The 20,330-nt window shown below is 26.3% G+C and overlaps 2 protein-coding genes across 7 annotated transcripts in view; both read left to right on the forward strand.

The window, feature by feature from the left end:
* LOC124805852 (uncharacterized) overlaps nt 1-10,057 on the forward strand; it is a 30,542-nt gene extending 20,485 nt beyond the window's left edge. For all 3 annotated transcript variants that reach the window (XM_065817032.1, XM_065817033.1, XM_065817034.1), the window contains one exon: nt 8,558-10,057. In XM_065817032.1, coding sequence (XP_065673104.1) covers nt 8,558-10,057 — 1,500 coding nt within the window. The remainder of the gene's footprint in view (nt 1-8,557) is intronic.
* A 60-nt stretch (nt 10,058-10,117) lies between these two features.
* On the forward strand, nt 10,118-13,002 carry LOC136090421 (uncharacterized). Of its 4 annotated transcripts, XR_010643411.1 has the most exons (6): nt 10,118-10,670; nt 10,785-10,859; nt 10,948-11,001; nt 11,518-11,598; nt 12,059-12,177; nt 12,442-13,002. XR_010643411.1 is itself a non-coding variant. In XM_065817035.1 (5 exons), exons 1-4 carry the CDS (start codon nt 10,118-10,120, stop codon nt 11,568-11,570), a joined length of 735 nt encoding a protein of 244 aa, XP_065673107.1. In that variant the 3' UTR covers nt 11,571-11,598; nt 12,442-13,002. The 4 variants fall into 4 exon arrangements, 1 of the variants encoding a protein (XP_065673107.1); XR_010643412.1 differs by lacking the exon at nt 10,785-10,859; XM_065817035.1 differs by lacking the exon at nt 12,059-12,177.
* The last annotated feature ends 7,328 nt before the right edge of the window (nt 13,003-20,330 follow it).

Below are 20,330 nucleotides of genomic sequence, written 5' to 3' on the forward strand. Positions count from 1 at the left end.
CTTAAAGTTGAGGTATAAAATAAGCTTGTAACTTAAAGTTGAGGTATAAAATAAGCTTGTAACTTAAAGTTGAGGTATAAAATAAGCTTGTAACTTAAAGTTGAGTTATAAAATAAGCTTGTAACTTAAAGTTGAGTTATAAAATAAGCTTGTAACTTAAAGTTGAGGTATTAAATAAGCTTGTAACTTAAAGTTGAGGTATAAAATAAGCTTGTAACTTAAAGTTGAGTTATAAAATAAGCTTGTAACTTAAAGTTGAGTTATAAAATAAGCTTGTAACTTAAAGTTGAGGTATAAAATAAGCTTGTAACTCAAAGTTGAGTTATAAAATAAGCTTGTAACTTAAAGTTGAGGTATAAAATAAGCTTATAACTTAAAGTTGAGGTATAAAATAAGCTTGTAACTTAAAGTTGAGGTATAAAATAAGCTTGTAACTTAAAGTTGAGGTATAAAATAAGCTTGTAACTTAAAGTTGAGTTATAAAATAAGCTTGTAACTTAAAGTTGAGTTATAAAATAAGCTTGTAACTTAAAGTTGAGGTATTAAATAAGCTTGTAACTTAAAGTTGAGGTATAAAATAAGCTTGTAACTTAAAGTTGAATTATAAAATAAGCTTGTAACTTAAAGTTGAGTTATAAAATAAGCTTGTAACTTAAAGTTGAGGTATAAAATAAGCTTCTAACTTAAAGTTGAGGTATAAAATGTTTGTAACTTAAAGTTGAGTTATAAAATAAGCTTGTAACTTAAAGTTGAGGTATAAAATAAGCCTATAACTTAAAGTTGAGGTATAAAATAAGCTTGTAACTTAAAGTTGAGTTATAAAATAAGCTTGTAACTTAAAGTTGAGGTATAAAATAAGCTTGTAACTTAAAGTTGAGTTATAAAATAAGCTTGTAACTTAAAGTTGAGTTATAAAATAAGCTTGTAACTTAAAGTTGAGGTATAAAATAAGCTTGTAACTTAAAGTTGAGGTATAAAATAAGCTTGTAACTTAAAGTTGAGGTATAAAATAAGCTTGTAACTTAAAGTTGAGGTATAAAATAAGCTTGTAACTTAAAGTTGAGTTATAAAATAAGCTTGTAACTTAAAGTTGAGTTATAAAATAAGCTTGTAACTTAAAGTTGAGGTATTAAATAAGCTTGTAACTTAAAGTTGAGGTATAAAATTAGCTTGTAACTTAAAGTTGAGTTATAAAATAAGCTTGTAACTTAAAGTTGAGTTATAAAATAAGCTTGTAACTTAAAGTTGAGGTATAAAATAAGCTTGTAACTCAAAGTTGAGTTATAAAATAAGCTTGTAACTTAAAGTTGAGGTATAAAATAAGCTTATAACTTAAAGTTGAGGTATAAAATAAGCTTGTAACTTAAAGTTGAGGTATAAAATAAGCTTGTAACTTAAAGTTGAGGTATAAAATAAGCTTGTAACTTAAAGTTGAGTTATAAAATAAGCTTGTAACTTAAAGTTGAGTTATAAAATAAGCTTGTAACTTAAAGTTGAGGTATTAAATAAGCTTGTAACTTAAAGTTGAGGTATAAAATAAGCTTGTAACTTAAAGATGAATTATAAAATAAGCTTGTAACTTAAAGTTGAGTTATAAAATAAGCTTGTAACTTAAAGTTGAGGTATAAAATAAGCCTATAACTTAAAGTTGAGGTATAAAATGTTTGTAACTTAAAGTTGAGTTATAAAATAAGCTTGTAACTTAAAGTTGAGGTATAAAATAAGCCTATAACTTAAAGTTGAGGTATAAAATAAGCTTGTAACTTAAAGTTGAGTTATAAAATAAGCTTGTAACTTAAAGTTGAGGTATAAAATAAGCTTGTAACTTAAAGTTGAGTTATAAAATAAGCTTGTAACTTAAAGTTGAGTTATAAAATAAGCTTGTAACTTAAAGTTGAGGTATAAAATAAGCTTGTAACTTAAAGTTGAGGTATAAAATAAGCTTGTAACTTAAAGTTGAGGTATAAAATAAGCTTGTAACTTAAAGTTGAGTTATAAAATAAGCTTGTAACTTAAAGTTGAGTTATAAAATAAGCTTGTAACTTAAAGTTGAGGTATTAAATAAGCTTGTAACTTAAAGTTGAGGTATAAAATAAGCTTGTAACTTAAAGTTGAGTTATAAAATAAGCTTGTAACTTAAAGTTGAGGTATAAAATAAGCCTATAACTTAAAGTTGAGGTATAAAATAAGCTTGTAACTTAAAGTTGAGGTATAAAATGTTTGTAACTTAAAGTTGAGTTATAAAATAAGCTTGTAACTTAAAGTTGAGGTTTAAAATAAGCCTATAACTTAAAGTTGAGGTATAAAATAAGCTTGTAACTTAAAGTTGAGTTATAAAATAAGCTTGTAACTTAAAGTTGAGGTATAAAATAAGCTTGTAACTTAAAGTTGAGTTATAAAATAAGCTTGTAACTTAAAGTTGAGTTATAAAATAAGCTTGTAACTTAAAGTTGAGGTATAAAATAAGCTTGTAACTTAAAGTTGAGGTATAAAATAAGCTTGTAACTTAAAGTTGAGGTATAAAATAAGCTTGTAACTTAAAGTTGAGTTTTAAAATAAGCTTGTAACTCAAAGTTGAGTTATAAAATAAGCTTGTAACTTAAAGTTGAGGTATTAAATAAGCTTGTAACTTAAAGTTGAGGTATAAAATACGCTTGTAACTTAAAGTTGAGTTATAAAATAAGCTTGTAACTTAAAGTTGAGTTATAAAATAAGCTTGTAACTTTAAGTTGAGGTATAAAATAAGCTTGTAACTTAAAGTTGAGTTATAAAATAAGCTTGTAACTTAAAGTTGAGGTATTAAATAAGCTTGTAACTTAAAGTTGAGTTATAAAATAAGCTTGTAACTTAAAGTTGAGGTATTAAATAAGCTTGTAACTTAAAGTTGAGGTATAAAATAAGCTTGTAACTTAAAGTTGAGTTATAAAATAAGCTTGTAACTTAAAGTTGAGTTATAAAATAAGCTTGTAACTTAAAGTTGAGGTATTAAATAAGCTTGTAACTTAAAGTTGAGGTATAAAATAAGCTTGTAACTTAAAGTTGAGTTATAAAATAAGCTTGTAACTTAAAGTTGAGTTATAAAATAAGCTTGTAACTTTAAGTTGAGGTATAAAATAAGCTTGTAACTTAAAGTTGAGGTATAAAATAAGCCTATAACTTAAAGTTGAGGTATAAAATAAGCTTGTAAATTAAAGTTGAGTTATAAAATCAGCTTGTAACTTAAAGTTGAGGTATAAAATAAGCTTGTAACTTAAAGTTGAGTTATAAAATAAGCTTGTAACTTAAAGTTGAGGTATAAAATAAGCTTGTAACTTAAAGTTGAGTTATAAAATAAGCTTGTAACTTAAAGTTGAGGTATTTAATAAGCTTGTAACTTAAAGTTGAGGTATAAAATAAGCTTGTAACTTAAAGTTGAGTTATAAAATAAGCTTGTAACTTAAAGTTGAGGTATTAAATAAGCTTGTAACTTAAAGTTGAGGTATAAAATAAGCTTGTAACTTAAAGTTGAGTTATAAAATAAGCTTGTAACTTAAAGTTGAGTTATAAAATAAGCTTGTAACTTAAAGTTGAGGTATAAAATAAGCTTGTAACTTAAAGTTGAGGTATAAAATAAGCTTGTAACTTAAAGTTGAGTTATAAAATAAGCTTGTAACTTAAAGTTGAGGTATAAAATAAGCTTATAACTTAAAGTTGAGGTATAAAATAAGCTTGTAACTTAAAGTTGAGGTATAAAATAAGCTTGTAACTTAAAGTTAAGGTATAAAATAAGCTTGTAACTTAAAGTTGAGTTATAAAATAAGCTTGTAACTTAAAGTTGAGTTATAAAATATGCTTGTAACTTAAAGTTGAGGTATAAAATAAGCTTGTAACTTAAAGTTGAGGTATAAAATAAGCTTGTAACTTAAAGTTGAGGTATAAAATAAGCTTGTAACTTAAAGTAGAGGTATTAAATAAGCTTGTAACTTAAAGTTGAGGTATAAAATAAGCTTGTAACTTAAAGTTGAGTTATAAAATAAGCTTGTAACTTAAAGTTGAGTTATAAAATAAGCTTGTAACTTAAAGTTGAGGTATAAAATAAGCTTGTAACTTAAAGTTGAGGTATAAAATAAGCTTGTAACTTAAAGTTGAGTTATAAAATAAGCTTGTAACTTAAAGTTGAGGTATAAAATAAGCCTATAACTTAAAGTTGAGGTATAAAATAAGCTTGTAACTTAAAGTTGAGTTATAAAATAAGCTTGTAACTTAAAGTTGAGGTATAAAATAAGCTTGTAACTTCAAGTTGAGGTATAAAATAAGCTTGTAACTTAAAGTTGAGTTATAAAATAAGCTTGTAACTTAAAGTTGAGGTATAAAATAAGCCTATAACTTAAAGTTGAGGTATAAAATAAGCTTGTAACTTAAAGTTGAGTTATAAAATAAGCTTGTAACTTAAAGTTGAGGTATTAAATAAGCTTGTAACTTAAAGTTGAGTTATAAAATAAGCTTGTAACTTAAAGTTGAGGTATAAAATAAGCCTATAACTTAAAGTTGAGGTATAAAATAAGCTTGTAACTTAAAGTTGAGTTATAAAATAAGCTTGTAACTTAAAGTTGAGGTATTAAATAAGCTTGTAACTTAAAGTTGAGTTATAAAATAAGCTTGTAACTTAAAGTTGAGGTATTAAATAAGCTTGTAACTTAAAGTTGAGGTATAAAATAAGCTTGTAACTTAAAGTTGAGTTATAAAATAAGCTTGTAACTTAAAGTTGAGTTATAAAATAAGCTTGTAACTTAAAGTTGAGGTATTAAATAAGCTTGTAACTTAAAGTTGAGGTATAAAATAAGCTTGTAACTTAAAGTTGAGTTATAAAATAAGCTTGTAACTTAAAGTTGAGTTATAAAATAAGCTTGTAACTTTAAGTTGAGGTATAAAATAAGCTTGTAACTTAAAGTTGAGGTATAAAATAAGCCTATAACTTAAAGTTGAGGTATAAAATAAGCTTGTAAATTAAAGTTGAGTTATAAAATCAGCTTGTAACTTAAAGTTGAGGTATAAAATAAGCTTGTAACTTAAAGTTGAGTTATAAAATAAGCTTGTAACTTAAAGTTGAGGTATAAAATAAGCTTGTAACTTAAAGTTGAGTTATAAAATAAGCTTGTAACTTAAAGTTGAGGTATTTAATAAGCTTGTAACTTAAAGTTGAGGTATAAAATAAGCTTGTAACTTAAAGTTGAGTTATAAAATAAGCTTGTAACTTAAAGTTGAGGTATTAAATAAGCTTGTAACTTAAAGTTGAGGTATAAAATAAGCTTGTAACTTAAAGTTGAGTTATAAAATAAGCTTGTAACTTAAAGTTGAGTTATAAAATAAGCTTGTAACTTAAAGTTGAGGTATAAAATAAGCTTGTAACTTAAAGTTGAGGTATAAAATAAGCTTGTAACTTAAAGTTGAGTTATAAAATAAGCTTGTAACTTAAAGTTGAGGTATAAAATAAGCTTATAACTTAAAGTTGAGGTATAAAATAAGCTTGTAACTTAAAGTTGAGGTATAAAATAAGCTTGTAACTTAAAGTTAAGGTATAAAATAAGCTTGTAACTTAAAGTTGAGTTATAAAATAAGCTTGTAACTTAAAGTTGAGTTATAAAATATGCTTGTAACTTAAAGTTGAGGTATAAAATAAGCTTGTAACTTAAAGTTGAGGTATAAAATAAGCTTGTAACTTAAAGTTGAGGTATAAAATAAGCTTGTAACTTAAAGTAGAGGTATTAAATAAGCTTGTAACTTAAAGTTGAGGTATAAAATAAGCTTGTAACTTAAAGTTGAGTTATAAAATAAGCTTGTAACTTAAAGTTGAGTTATAAAATAAGCTTGTAACTTAAAGTTGAGGTATAAAATAAGCTTGTAACTTAAAGTTGAGGTATAAAATAAGCTTGTAACTTAAAGTTGAGTTATAAAATAAGCTTGTAACTTAAAGTTGAGGTATAAAATAAGCCTATAACTTAAAGTTGAGGTATAAAATAAGCTTGTAACTTAAAGTTGAGTTATAAAATAAGCTTGTAACTTAAAGTTGAGGTATAAAATAAGCTTGTAACTTCAAGTTGAGGTATAAAATAAGCTTGTAACTTAAAGTTGAGTTATAAAATAAGCTTGTAACTTAAAGTTGAGGTATAAAATAAGCCTATAACTTAAAGTTGAGGTATAAAATAAGCTTGTAACTTAAAGTTGAGTTATAAAATAAGCTTGTAACTTAAAGTTGAGGTATAAAATAAGCTTGTAACTTAAAGTTGAGTTATAAAATAAGCTTGTAACTTAAAGTTGAGTTATAAAATAAGCTTGTAACTTAAAGTTGAGGTATAAAATAAGCTTGTAACTTAAAGTTGAGGTATAAAATAAGCTTGTAACTTAAAGTTGAGGTATAAAATAAGCTTGCAACTTAAAGTTGAGTTATAAAATAAGCTTGTAACTTAAAGTTGAGTTATAAAATAAGCTTGTAACTTAAAGTTGAGGTATTAAATAAGCTTGTAACTTAAAGTTGAGGTATAAAATAAGCTTGTAACTTAAAGTTGAGTTATAAAATAAGCTTGTAACTTAAAGTTGAGTTATAAAATAAGCTTGTAACTTTAAGTTGAGGTATAAAATAAGCTTGTAACTTAAAGTTGAGTTATAAAATAAGCTTGTAACTTAAAGTTGAGGTTTTAAATTAGCTTGTAACTTAAAGTTGAGGTATAAAATAAGCTTGTAACTTAAAGTTGAGTTATAAAATAAGCTTGTAACTTAAAGTTGAGTTATAAAATAAGCTTGTAACTTAAAGTTGAGGTATGAAATAAGCTTGTAACTTAAAGTTGAGGTATAAAATAAGCTTGTAACTTTAAGTTGAGGTATAAAATAAGCTTGTAACTTAAAGTTGAGGTATAAAATAAGCCTATAACTTAAAGTTGAGGTATAAAATAAGCTTGTAAATTAAAGTTGAGTTATAAAATAAGCTTGTAACTTAAAGTTGAGGTATAAAATAAGCTTGTAACTTAAAGTTGAGTTATAAAATAAGCTTGTAACTTAAAGTTGAGGTATAAAATAAGCTTGTAACTTAAAGTTGAGGTATAAAATAAGCCTATAACTTAAAGTTGAGGTATAAAATAAGCTTGTAAATTAAAGTTGAGTTATAAAATAAGCTTGTAACTTAAAGTTGAGGTATAAAATAAGCTTGTAACTTAAAGTTGAGGTATAAAATAAGCTTGTAACTTAAAGTTGAGTTATAAAATAAGCTTGTAACTTAAAGTTGAGTTATAAAATAAGCTTGTAACTTAAAGTTGAGTTATAAAATAAGCTTGTAACTTAAAGTTGAGGTATAAAATAAGCTTGTAACTTATAGTTGAGGTATAAAATAAGCTTGTAACTTAAAGTTGAGTTATAAAATAAGCTTGTAACTGAAAGTTGAGTTATAAAATAAGCTTGTAACTTTAAGTTGAGGTATAAACTAAGCTTGTAACTTAAAGTTGAGGTATAAAATAAGCTTGTAACTTAAAGTTGAGTTATAAAATAAGCTTGTAACTTAAAGTTGAGGTATAAAATAAGCTTGTAACTTAAACATCAATAATAAGCAGTTGTATAACTCATTTGCATATAGTCTCTTTCAATAAATATTTGGTTTTGGTATAAAACACCATGCTAAAAAATAAACATCAACATGTTTATTAAGCAGATATATTAAACTATAGGCAGGTGTAATGTATTCAGTGGGTGTACTAGACAGATGTTAATAAGTTACTGGTTGATCATATGCATAAAATGAAAATGTGTTTTATCTGTGAAAACAGTGAACCTATGGAATTAATTACTCAAAAACTACTTATCAATTGTAACCAATTTTTTGAAAGAACTTTTAAAAAATATATTTTAAAAATTAATTTTGTCAAGTTAAAATGAGTAAAGAAACAACAAGTACTTTTTTGTCACATGTTGAACTGGATTGTGTTACTCAAGCTTTGGTTAGATTTAGGCAAATCCAATTAAGTTCTTTGCATTTTACTAAATTGTAAGTAAAATGCAACAAAGTACTAAAATTAAATAGTGTACAAATTATTAAAATTAAACAGTTTTGTATAACCTTACAACAATTTTTACGACCTTAACAAAGTTAAAACTCTTTATAGTGGACAGCATTTAATGATTAATACTCAATATTAGATGTGAAATTATGTGTAGATATGTGCGGCAGTTGAAAAAAAAATTATTACATTATAGATTTGTAATGATTGGAATATAAAAAAAGGATATAAAAGTTGTATAAAAATTTTTTTAAGTTTTTCTAGTTTATTTAATTGAAATTTGATATTTCGTTACAATTTTGTTTCTTTTTTTAAGTTTTTTGTATTTTTTATCGATTTTTATCTTAGATAAGTTATGAACACTGTATGTTTTAAAAAAATTAAATAATGCAAAATGTCAGTAATATTTAATATATTACTAACATTTCCCATTACTTAAATTTTTTTAATTAATTTTATAATTTAAAAATTTTAAAGTGTTTTTTGCGTTTAATTAAGTTTTTATGTTAACTTATCAGCCATTTGTTGTTTAGAATTTAGATGTTATGAAAGTTACATGGGAAAAGCCATTGTTTGATGATTCTGACTCAGAAATCGAATATCAATATCAATCCCCTGTTGATATCATTACTGAATCAAGTTTTAAAAAATGTGATCTTATTGTTGAAAAAGAAAGCGAGTTAGTGTGTTCGTCACCAAACAAAGAAACAGAGTTTATTGCCATACTTCCTAGTTTAATTACAACTTCTATAATTGAAAGATGTGCTTCTTGGGAAGAACTAAAAACTTTTTCAGAAGCTTCCAATAGTAATATTTCTAAAGAAGACCTAAAATCAACTTGTGATGATTTTTGTAAAACTACTAGAAAATGTTTGGATCTAATTAAAACACATGGCAAAATTGAGGTTAATACCTTAAAACCAGAAACCAACAAGTACACAAAACCAGCACGACTTTGTTTATTTTGCAAAGTTCCTCAGACTCGGTTAAAACGCCATATTCTTTTAAAGCATGGCACTGAAACTTCAGTATTGCCTCTTTTAACTATGAACTCTGAAGATCAGAATTGTTACGTAGAAATATTTCGAAAGGAAGCAATTAGAAATCGCAATGTTTCACTTGTGGAATCAGGTCAAACATGTTTTATTAGAGAAAGAAAGTCTAAAATACAAAATGATGAACTTCCTCTTATGTGTTTTGGGTGTAAAGGTTTCTATTCAAGAAAGTATAAAGCTCGTCACCAACTTGTTTGCCGCGGTACAAATACCAATCTATTGATACCTATGGTTTCTATAGCAAGTGAAGATTATGAAAATTATTCAAATGACTTTGTCAACCTTCTAAACACATTACAACTAGATGATATTGGAAATTATATTAAAACTGACAAAGTCATTTTAATGATAGGTTCTAGATCTTATAGCGCTCTTAAAAGAAAGAAAGATAAAGTTTCAGAGACTAAAAGATTGGTTCGTTCACGAATGCGGTTAACTGCAAGATTATACTTATCTTTTAAAAGTATCTATAACAACCAGAAAGCTGTTAAATTAGATAATATCTTAAATAATGCGGCTGATATATACTGTCGAGAAGTAATCACCATAGTTGGAGAAGCTATTAATTCTTTATCAGAAAAATCAAATGAAGATTCTGACCATCTTTTATTAAGTGCACAAAAAAGTGGCCTAAAAATCAGTATACTTAATTTATTAAAGTTAACAGCAAAATTTTTGATTGGTTACTTTTTGGTAAAAAATGATGATTTAAAATCTCAGAGAGTAGTGGACTTATTAAAGGTTTTAAAGCTTTATGAGGATGATTTATTTGGTGATGCATATTATAATCTAAATTATCGTAAAAATATTGATTTGCAGAAACCAATTAATCTCCCAAATGAAGCAGATGTTCAACTGCTTATTGAGGGATGTAACAAAATTATGAATTCTATTGATGATTTTCAACATCCATGTGAATCATTTGTCACTATCCTGTCTGCAACTGCCACATGTTTGACTATATTTAATGCCAGGTGAGGTGGAGAACCAGTGCGATTGCACTTATTTCAGTGGAATGAGGCTTTAAATGGAGAATGGATGGATAAACAAGTTCTGCCTGAAGAATTTAATATTGAGCAAATGTTTATCACTTATCAAACAGGTAAAGGTTCGGATCACACAGTTCCTGTTCTTTTTTCACCAGAATGCATAAAAGCAATGCGATATCTGACAGACAAAGAGGTTAAGAAAAATGCTGGAATTCCTGATGAAAACCAATATATTTTTGCTAGTACCCAAAAAAGCATGAGCCATGCTAGTGGTTGGCATTGCATAAACGAAATATTAGTTCGCTTAGATAAAAAAGGTGCAATTATTGCCACTCAAAATCGGCATCGTATTGCTACAATCTTGGCAAAGCTGGAGTTTTCAGAAACGGAAAAAACTTTAATTTATAATCACTTTGGACATTCAGAAAGAATTAATCAATATGTTTACCAAGCTGCTCCTGGATCCTTACAAATAAAAACAACAGGCAAAAGACTAAGAGATATTCAAGAAGTGAGCAAGGTTGATCCATTTAAGTCAAGTATTTCTAATTTAGCTGAACAAGAGATATGCACTATAAAGGAACATGTAATACCAGCTGATGGTGAGTAATGTTGATTGCTTTTTTAAAGTTAAATTTAATATAATAAAATTACTGTTTTATTGATTTTACTGTTTAATTGATGTATACAGAATTTTTTTTTTTTTTACTTATTAGTTGAGTTAAAATCTAAAAATGATAGTAAACTGAATAGTGGTTTAAAAATTAAGCCAATCCTTGAGTTAAAAAAAGGTTTAATTGATTTTTTATTTGTTTACTTTTTTTGTATTAAGGTAAGTTTTTTAATTATTATTTTTTTATATTATCATTTTTTCTAAAGTTATAGAAAGTGAAACTGGGAGAAAAAAGTATCCTAAAAGATCTTTCCATGAAGGTGAGGAATGTTGAGAGTTATAATTTCTTAATTTCCTAATAAAAAAAATTAATATGATGCTTAAGCTACCACAAACTTAGTTCATGCTTCAAAGTTTAATATTAAATATGTTTTCTAAACTTAAGTAACGCGATAGTAACCTGTGTTTTTAATTTATATTTAAATTTTAATGGAAATTTAAAGCAAAACAGGTTAACAAATAAGAGTTTAAAATCACAAAATAAATTTAGCCTAAATAAATATTGTATAAAGTAAAATAGATACAAAATAACATTGTTTTAACATGTTTAAAAGGTTAAAAAATTATTTTTGATGTTTTTACTTTGTAAAAATTTTTTGTTTTGTTTATGTTAAAGCCATTTTGAGTACATTTGATATGGTATAATTTTGTTGTTATTATTTTTATTATCTCAAGTTAAATACCGACTGTCGATACTGTCCTCTTTCGCGTTTTTAATTGTCATTTTTTGGATTGTATAATTTGTCTCTGACAGTTTAATAATTTCTCATTATTAGTTGATTTTACAAAGATATCTGTAAATGATAGTAAACTGGATGGTGCAATATAGATAAAACAAGTGCTAAAACTTGAAAAAGGTTCAATTGCTTATATTTTATTTTTTACCTTTTAAAATAATGGCTTTATCAAACTTTTTTTTTTAACTATATTTAAAGATTATATAATGCTTTTAAACAAATGCTTTTTAACTCTAGTTAAAGATTATATAATGCTTTTAAAGGCATTTTAATTTTTTGAAAGTAAATAATCAGAACTGTCATAAATAAATTGATAGTTTTGAAACTGCAAATGCCATTATAATTGTCAATAATTTTTGATGTAGTTAAGCATTTGTAAATTTGTACATCGAACTTCAACTATATCCACTTTTATATATTCATGTTTTTTTCCCTTTTCCATCACTTTTTTTTTTATTCATGTTTTTTCCCCATCTGAATTTTTACCTTTCTCTGCTTATTAACTAAGCTTATTATTATTGCTTATTATGTCAAGGAAACGGAGGGTGGAAAATACTTTTCCTAATTTTATTTTATACAGAAAAAGCGATCAATAAAAAGAAAATTTTAACAGTTGAAAAAAAGTTATGGAATAAGACTAGTTAAGTTGCGTTTTTTACGAATTTGCCGTTCACCTCGAAAAAAATCGTGGATATCCAGGTATTTCATCCGTTTTTTTATAATGAAGTCTTTTTTATTTGCTTTTAAAGCGGTTTTCAGTTCACACCCAGTGCAAGTGTAGACATCAAAACCATAACAAACTAGTTACACTGCTCTTTTCAACGTGTTAGCGTCATTTACAAAGACATTTATGGAAAAATTAATGCATAACCAGTAAAATCTTTTAAATTTTAACTTTTCGCTTATTTCGATTATTACTATTTTTTTTCTAAAGTTAATAATTTAATCGTTTTGTTTTTTTAGGCCGTAAAGAAATGGAAGTATTTGCAAAAAAATTTAGTTTAGACCTCAAACAAATCAGAACTAGAATTGTTAATACACGACGAATTAAACAGAATTTTCGAAAGAAGACAGTTGCGCTTATGGGAATTGACAAATGCTGAGAGGGCAATTTCTCGCTTAAAATCTTAGCGGTTTCATTTTGTAAAATTATTTACAAACAACTAGATTGCTTTTATTACTTTTGCGGGCTGATTTGACGGAAGCCTGCTATCAAACAATTCAATGACATTTAGTATCGGTAAATCTGTAGATTGATACTCGTTGTTTTAGCTTATAAGTATAATATAAACGTTTTCCTAAAAAGTCTTAACCTGCTATTTCTAATAAAATGTATGTGTCAAAACCGTAACATGATGCCCACATGCGTCAGTTTAAACCCTGAGTATTTTGAACTTTTATTGTTTTTAAGCTTTGTGGTAGTTCGAGTTTTTCTATAATAATGTATCAAAATTTTAGAAAATTGAAAATGAAAGAAAGTTTAGAAAATGAAAGAAAATTTAGAAAATAGAAAATGAAAGAAAATTGTTATTATTGTGCAATATGCTTGGAATATAAGCAATAAACGAAGAAAATAAATATTTGTTAACTTAATCTCTATAAAAATTAATGTTTACATCTAAACAAAAATCTGTCACCTTACAGTCGATGTAGGGTTTTTTTTTCCTTTAGGCGACTTTAAAATATACAAAAAACCTTAAGGTGACAGCAAATTTATATAACTCGTATAACTTTTCCATTAAATATTAAATTAGCGAACTAGTAGCAGATTAATCATCATTAATGTCTTCCGAATCTATTGCGTTTTATTTTGAAAAAAAAAGTTGAAAATTTCCATTAGTCGCCTTAAGGTCGAAAATTTTTTACTGTTGCCTTTAGGCGCATCTAGGGATATATATTTATATATGTATATATATATATATATATATATATATTTATAAACACAAACATTTATATACTTTTTCGAAAAGTATATGTGAACTAAATGTTTAAAAAAGAAGCTGTTTTTTGGGTTTCAGCACTCGAAGAATCTCAAGTTTTGAGACATACTTTATGTGTAACTAATCCAGTAATTTTAGAACGAAGTACTAATTAACGAAAAGGAGTTTTAACTTTAGTTAAAATAACCTTCTGTATAAAAGTTGAAGCAAAATGTGTTTTTCTGACAAAAACAAAGAGATTTTAACAGTACAACTTATCAATAAGGATTTAAAAAATATACTATAAAGCTGTTGTTACAGGCCAACAACTGGAAAAATTGAAACCTTTGGCAATTTTTTACTTAAAAACATAATAAAGCAAACTAATCTTGAAAAGAAAAAGATTACTTGATTGGGGATTTCAACATAAACTCCTTTGATTATTATGAAAATCAAAGTTTGAGAAAAATTTTTAATGGTTTTTTTGAAACTGGAGCAATACCTTTAATTAATCGCCCGACTAGAATCACAATTTATTTATCATCATTATTTGATAACATTTTAACAAACAAATTTTTTAATAGGTCGCTAAAAAAGGAATAATAAAAACCAATTTTTCCGATCACTTCCAAACTTTTTTTCCTATATGTGTTAATTTAAAAAAAAAAGCAGGGAAATGTTTTTATAAAAAAACGGCCTATTAACAACAAAAATTTAAATTATTTCAGAGAACAATTATCACTTAGAGGTTGAGGTTATAATAACTTTAATGATAGTATCAACATAAACTACGACAATTTTTCAAAACTTTTTACCAAGTGTCGATTCCAATTTTTCTTTGAAATAGTTGAAATTGAAATGTCATCTCATTTGATTACTAATGTTCTCTGAAAATCATCAAAAATTATGCAGAAGTTATACATTAAATATCTAAAATCGAAATCAGAAAAACATAAACAAAATTATAAAAACATTATACAAACTTATTTTAAAAGCTTTGCAAAAATGTAAAAAAAACTACTACTCAAGCTTGCTAAACAAATATAAGCACAACTAAAGAAGTGTCTGGCAAATCATGAAGGAGGTGTCTGGAAAACTTAAACCAAATAAAAATTTACTCCCAAATTTTATACAAGTTGGTAACAAATTATTAAGTGACTCAAATGATATTGCATTTGAATTCAATAAGCTTTTCGCCACTATTGGAACAAAATAAGCGCTTGTATTTCGTTCATTAAAAATAAATCTGTTGATGAGTTCAAAACATCAATAAGCTCTAAGTTAAATTTTACTGAGTTAACTTTTAATGAATATGAGGTTGCTTTAAAGTCATTAAAACGAAATAAAGCTACTGAGTATGATAATATTAACACAAATATTGTGATTGATTCCAACGATCTTTATAAAATCTTCAGAGCAACCATTACACAAGGATCTTTTCCAAGTAAACTAAAAATAGCTAAGGTAACTCCAATCTTTAAAACAAGGGATCGTACAAATATAACAAATTATTGCCCTATTTAAGTTCTTCCAGTTTTTCAAAAGTTTTCAAAAGAACAATGTAAAACCCAATTTTATCTTGTTGGAAATGTATTTCTATATGAAGACCAATTTGGTTTCAAAAAAATTAAGTTAACCCAGCACGCCATTCTTCAACTTACGTGCAATACAATTAACTCTTTTAAAGACTCTTGTTTTACACTAGGAGTGTTTATTGAGTTGTCTAAGTCATTTGATACCGTCAATCATCAAATGAAATAAACTAATATCAAATGGTATTAAAAATTAAAGCCTATTATGGTTTGAAAATTATCTTACAAACCATAAGCAGTTTGTTTACATTATACATTCTATATGTTATCTATTAATAATTATAACATGCGGTGTTCCACAAAATTCTGATGATATGTCTCCTTGCTGTTTATCATTTCAGTGTTTGTGTGTCTGCCTTAAAATTTAAAAAATTGCGCCAAAAAATTCAAAAAAATCGTGTCTGGCGAAAAATTTAAAAATAAACAATTTTAAAACAAATATTAAAAAATTCTGATAATTTTATTAGCTGATTCAGTATGTTCAATGATGCGTAAACAAAGATATAAAAAAATCGAAAAAATATTGAGTATATTTAAATGGAACAAAAAATAAACCGTTCCAACAATTTGAAACAACTTAAAATGTGGCAGTGGTAAAATGGTATAAGCCAGACAAGCCACACGATTACAGTAGCACTCACAATACACATGAAAATCATATTCGCAATTTCGAAGTATGTTAATGGCGCAATAAAAATATTAAAAGAATTAGATAAAAAAAGAATTGCGACGTCTTTAGTGCTTTCATCAATTATTAATATAATTGTACTGGGGTATATATATTTGGAGCATTATTAGCTGGATTTATTATAATTAAAACAATTTTGGGTTTTGGTTTTGTGAAAAAATAATACTAAAATGAATTAGAAACTAGAATCTGTTAAAAACAAGTTAATTCATTATTTTATTCATTTTATAAGATCAGAATACAATACTTGTAGTAGGTGTCTTGTTAGAACATATTCTTACTGTAGTTGTTATAGAACTTGCTGCAATAGGTGTTGTAATAGGTGTTAAAAAAAAGATAAAAAATATTGTAATACAATTTTTTATAACATACTTTTTTAATAGAATAATACAATTATTTTCTAATTCAATTGATTCCTTAAGAAATTCCTCCTGAAATAGCGCCACCCAAAACAGCTTTTCCTATTGTGGGTAAAAGACTCGGCACAAGACTTGGTAAAAATTGGGACGCATTGCTTCTATTGCTGGAAAAATTTTTCTCGCAATCGTATTCGTCTTCTCTAATGTCTTTTTTTAGTTATATAGTGTCTTTTTTTACTAAAAAGTTTCTTGTACATTTTTTAATCAACGTGGTATGATAGAAAAAAATAAACTGGGGCTACGAGCGCTGCTAACAATGGTAGAAATTTACCACGCATTCGTCTTTTTAAACGTCTTTTACCTGCTCCTATTTAAAGGTGGTAATTAAACTCTCCTTCTTCCTCTTTTTTTATGCATTACGGTGAGTTTGAGTTTAGTTGATGTTTTTTATATTTTAAATAATTTTAAATATATTTTAATACATGTAAGTTTACTTTTCCTATTCGTTATTTCTTTTTATTTTGTTACGTTTACAAATAGTTCTAAAGTTGAAGATTTGACGCTTCAGCTTCGACTTTAAAATTGGGTAAATTTTTGAGCAAGTATAAGCCAGAAATGTTTCTAGGAAATCACCTGAACCGCGAAATTTATTTTTTTATTCGTTTTCTTATTTTTCTCTCGTACACGATAAAACAATATTTTCTACGCGTTACGTTGTTTTTGTAGATAATCAAGCGCGTAACCTCCAATTTCAGATCTAAGTAGTCAGTTTGCTAAATTTCTAACTCTTGTTGTCAATATTCCTTTACCTTGATGTCCTTGATGTCTGCATTGAGTTCCATTTTTTTACCACGTCTTCAAGCCATAAATAAAAGAAAATATACGAATGATTTTTAACAATTTTTTTAAAATTAAGTAGTCGTTATAATAGCTTATAAAAAATACAGTTCAAATATGATTGTTTTAACCAAAATAAAAATTTTGTATAATAAACTATGATGATTTAAATTTGTTAGGAGCATATATGTAACTATATATGAAAAAACATATATGTATATATATATGTAACTTTCATCTTCTGCTGTTACGGTTTGAACCATCTGAGGTGGATATTAAAGATGCAGAGTCACCAAACCTTTAAAAACTTCTAGCAATTGGACAGTTATTTGAAACAAATTAATTCCTGCAATAACTGCGGGAGGTTTGTTGTTGATAAAATTGTAATCGTTGGTTGTGTCTATGCCTAACGGTTTGGTTTTATTTGTTGTACTAAAAAACTTAAAGGACTTTTAATAAAAGTGTCGTCATCACTTGTGTAAAATTTGGCGATATAAATAATATTTAAACTGAAGAAGTGTTTCCTTTACACCACAAAATATAACTTCAGAAACACCATGTTGATCGTCTACTTTGGTAAGATCTATTTCAAATGTGTCGCCTGGCAAATTAGGAAGAGTTTTTCGGAAACTATTCAAAGTCATTTTTTTTATATAGCTGCAAGCTTTTCCGGTAGAAGTTAAACACGTTTTTTTAAATGATCTTTTCCTTCTTTTGATTGCACTTAAAAAAAAAGCAATGATATACAATATCTGCCGTTTTTATATTTCCCAAGTTAACGGTGTCTCAGTAGTACCTTTTACATTTGCTACAACTTGATCGTAATGAGCAAAATGAAGTAAAGTATAAGCTTTGTCTGTTTTACGGTTAATGTATAAAGATATTTCCAATGATAAACTTGGCTTTATTCTGTATTTATTTACGTGATTAGTAAAGTTTTAAATAGCTAAACCGACATTGGCAAGAGCTGTCACGTCGGCTGCAGTATAATCTCTAACAAATTCTAAAAGTTGCTACATATCATTTTCAATGTTAAATTCAATTCTAAGTTTTTTTCCTATTCCGTAAAAGCTTTAAAATTGGAAAAATTCACATAAAAGACTTAACTGTACTTTGAATTTGCAACCTTTATCTCGCTTAATTAATTTATTGTATTTCTCTTAAATTTGTTTGATATTCGGCAGCCGGTACGGTTGTTACTCTAGTTAAAGCATAAGCGTCGGCCGATTGAACAAGAGTTTTTATTATTTTAAAGCGGCGTCATAAGCAAGATTATCAACTTCTAATGATCCTAAATTCGGATTAAGTATTTCCTGTCTAAACTTTTTTAGTTAGTAGACCTTTGAAACGATTGAAACCGAGATTCGATGCTGCGTTGTTTGCACAAGTAGTGATATTTTTTTGAAAATTGTGATAAACTTTCTTAAGTTTTATTAAATGAAGAGCGATGTTTTGCACTAAACATATTCTATTTAATAAATTTAGATCATCAGCAGTTGTAAATTTTTTAAGCGCGCATAGGTTTTTATAAATGTGCAAATCATATTCTAATATGTAATCTTGCGGTATAATCCAGTTGTTTAATTTTATAGTATAAGTAATTAAATTTGCTAAATCTAAAGTTAGATCGTGATTAAATTTTTGATAACAGGTGGCTATAATTTTATCTTGCGCTTGACCTGTCTGGAAACCTGGAAAATCATTGTTTTATATGGAATTGTATTCTGTGCTTATGTTGCCGTTTGTTGCTTCTAGCAACAAACAATTTTGTCTTTAGCCTTCGCTAAAACATCTTCAATCGTAACCTTTTTTTAAATTGTATAAAAAAATAAAAGCGTAAACTTTTTCCTTAACATTTTTTTTTTCTATGTATTATTTTTTTGTTTTTAACGTCTTTTAAACCACGAGTAAACTAAGTTCAATTAAATTTTTTTTATTCAACTTTTCGTTTTTTTACTGTTTTTTTTCACTTTTATTCTGCATTAGGATGGTAGATAAAATTGCTCTTTGTTGAATAATAGAAAATCTGCATAAACCGTGAATAGCGTAAACCGCGTTAACTTTTCGAAAACATAGAGAACAAACGTGAAATGGAACAGTTGCTTTATTTTTTGGAGATTTTTTATCAATTATTTCTTCTTTATCTTCTTCTGAACTTCTGCTTTCTTTGTATGAATATGTTTGTGTTTTTACGTTTTGGCTTTTCTGTATGAACATTATTTATCATATTTATTTTTTTGAGGTTTTTCTTCTTAACATTCTTTTTTTTATGTTTAAATTTTTTTTAATATTCGCATTATTCATCCAATTCCAATTTAATGTTTAAAACGTCAGACTTGGTAGAATATTGAGCGAGTTGATTTTGACAATGGTTTATATGATTTTTAATTTGATTTAATTGGTCTTTATTATTCAATTTTGAATCTTCAATTTCTAAATCAAAAAAAAGTTTTATCGTGTCTTTCTTTGGTGAAAAAAAGAGCCATTTTGTTTTGTTTAATTAGAAAAAAAATACATATTTATTCTTTTTATATTTTTTATTATAAACAATTAAATTAAATCACGTCGTTTTATTCTTATCAAAAAGGTTCATTTCTATATTTATAAATCGTTATTTTCAAAGAAGTTAACTGAAAAAACGGTATTATTTAAATTTTCAAGGTTGGCATGAAAAAAACTCTACTACTTAGATTTCTAAAGGTGAGTGGTGCTTTGTGTTAAAAAATGACCATTTGTTTGTTTCCAATCTTCTATGTCGTTAACATCAAAAATTGTTAATTCTCCTTGAATTTTAAATTTGCCATTTTTAGTAAAACCAATACTGACTGTCATTTGCGTAGAATTGTTGTAGTTAGCTAAATTGAAAAAAGCAACAATACTTTACTTGTATCTTCCATTTAAATGCATTCCGCAATTTGTATACAAAAATGTTTTTGCGTAATGTTTAGCAATAAAACTTAAATCGACTGTTATTATTTTATAAATATCTTCAAGGAAGTTGCAAGGTAAGACTTGAAAATTAACACTTGTTCCAAATTGTTTGTGTTACGGAGAAATTTCGCTCGTTTTTATTTCAAAATAAAGAGATTTAGACAAATTTATAATGGCTTTCCTTGTTTGTTGTGGCAATTTTAAATCGATATGACGTGTGTTTTGTTCAAAAGACGATACACACCAAAAGTGTATCAATTTTTAACATTTTCACTAGGAAAACATGAAAGTTGGTAAAGTTTACTGAGTAATTTTTGATAACCATAGACATAATTTCCTTCATAAATCAAATCACCATTTGACATTTGATCATTAATACATTCGGTAAAGATATCTAAAATTTTTAATTCTCGTTTAGGCCATATGATTTGCTTGACGATAAAAAAGGTATAGTTAATGAAGCTAGCGGTTTGTTTTTTAAAGTAAATCGATAATATTTTCTTTCGCTTGTTTTTTGAAAAAATAA

This window comes from Hydra vulgaris, chromosome 14, assembly GCF_038396675.1.
Source record: "Hydra vulgaris chromosome 14, alternate assembly HydraT2T_AEP".
Lineage (NCBI taxonomy): Eukaryota > Metazoa > Cnidaria > Hydrozoa > Anthoathecata > Hydridae > Hydra > Hydra vulgaris.